General features: G+C 41.2%; 1 protein-coding gene across 1 annotated transcript in view; it reads left to right on the forward strand.

Annotated features, from left to right (window-relative positions):
• Positions 1-989: 989 nt before the first annotated feature.
• LOC101859183 overlaps positions 990-1351 on the forward strand; it is a 38139-nt gene continuing 37777 nt past the window's right edge. The window contains exon 1 of the mRNA XM_035971075.1: positions 990-1059. Within this exon, the coding sequence (XP_035826968.1) occupies positions 990-1059 (70 nt within the window). The remainder of the gene's footprint in view (positions 1060-1351) is intronic.

Consider the following 1351-nt stretch of genomic DNA (forward strand, 5'->3'; position numbering starts at 1 on the left):
TGTGTGTGTGTGTGTGTGTGTGTGTGAATGCGTGCGTGCGTGTGTTTCCAAAACTTCTCTTTCATCTCCCTCCAAATGATTTACTCGACTGTATGGAACACACCTGTGTTGTATTCTCAAGTTTACAGAAATCTCTTAAACCCCCGGTAGCATCTCTGCAGGATATCGTAAATAAACACGCAATGTTGAAGGCGTGTAAATCCTTTCTGGTAATACATCTAAACACCAGTTTATGTGTTTATGTTTAACATGTCATGGGCGCTTGTGACCACATGCAGCGTCCTTCTTTACGTTCTCAGAGAAATTTCACTGAGACATATTTTGTAAAAAAAGGTTTTAGTAAAGGTTTTACGGCGCTCGCAACTGCAAAAGGTCATATGAGCGCCAGAAGATTAGAGGTGTTACAAGAGAGTAACACACATAAAAAAGAAGAAGAGGAGATAAGGACGATAGATGTTTGATAGGAAAAAAGAAGCAAACCACACCAGAGCACCCAACAAACACCCTCAGAGCGAAATTTGTTTTTGAACGTGAAGAGTTTCTAATTACGAAGTGGCTAGCCGTACTTTTGTAGGACTAGCCTTCCAGTCTAACCCTACTTAGGTTAGGCCCTATTGACCAAAACCTGTTGAGTAGACAGGTCTCATTAGTAATTATTCAGGTTTAAAATACATGCACTGTGAGTTGAGGCACCTTTTGGTTTCGTCTCAATTACAAATACTTTAGGTATTGCAAACTGAAAATTTATTTACATTCCATAGGCCTATTTTCTTGTTGTTTGTCAGTCTAGCCATCATTATTAAGTACAGCTAACCTCTTCCTTTTAATTATGATCTCGAGGCTATGAAGATCTTTTTTCCGTTTGGCACGTAAAGATTCGGATTACGGATATTGTGGTATAGTAGTTAGGTTCGTCGTTTGGCATGTGACACAATATGAGTTCGATTCGCCAGAGGGGTTCAGGGCCAGGGTAAGATGGTGTGGACAGTATGTCTGTGTCTGTACTCCCGGCACAGATGTTTGCGTCTCTTACAGATCACGTTGACCTTGACAGGCAAGGTCAGGGCAGTCTACCCGATAAAAGAGCTGCACTCGATGGACGCGCAGGACATGTTTACAACAGTTTTCAGCAATTGCAGCAAACGTATACGACCCGCGGCAGCTAAAATTCTGTATAAAAATTTCTCTCTTTCTCATTCACTCCCTCTCTCTCTCTCTCTCTCTCTCTCTGTTCGGTGCTTCCTTCAAAGACTGAGGAAAAGTACTTGTTGAGAACAAGAACTTTTCGGGCATCAATATACTACTACTACTACTACTACTACTACTACTACTACTACTACTACTACTACTA

The sequence above is a fragment of the Aplysia californica genome, unplaced genomic scaffold (assembly GCF_000002075.1).
Source record: "Aplysia californica isolate F4 #8 unplaced genomic scaffold, AplCal3.0 scaffold00370, whole genome shotgun sequence".
Lineage (NCBI taxonomy): Eukaryota > Metazoa > Mollusca > Gastropoda > Aplysiida > Aplysiidae > Aplysia > Aplysia californica.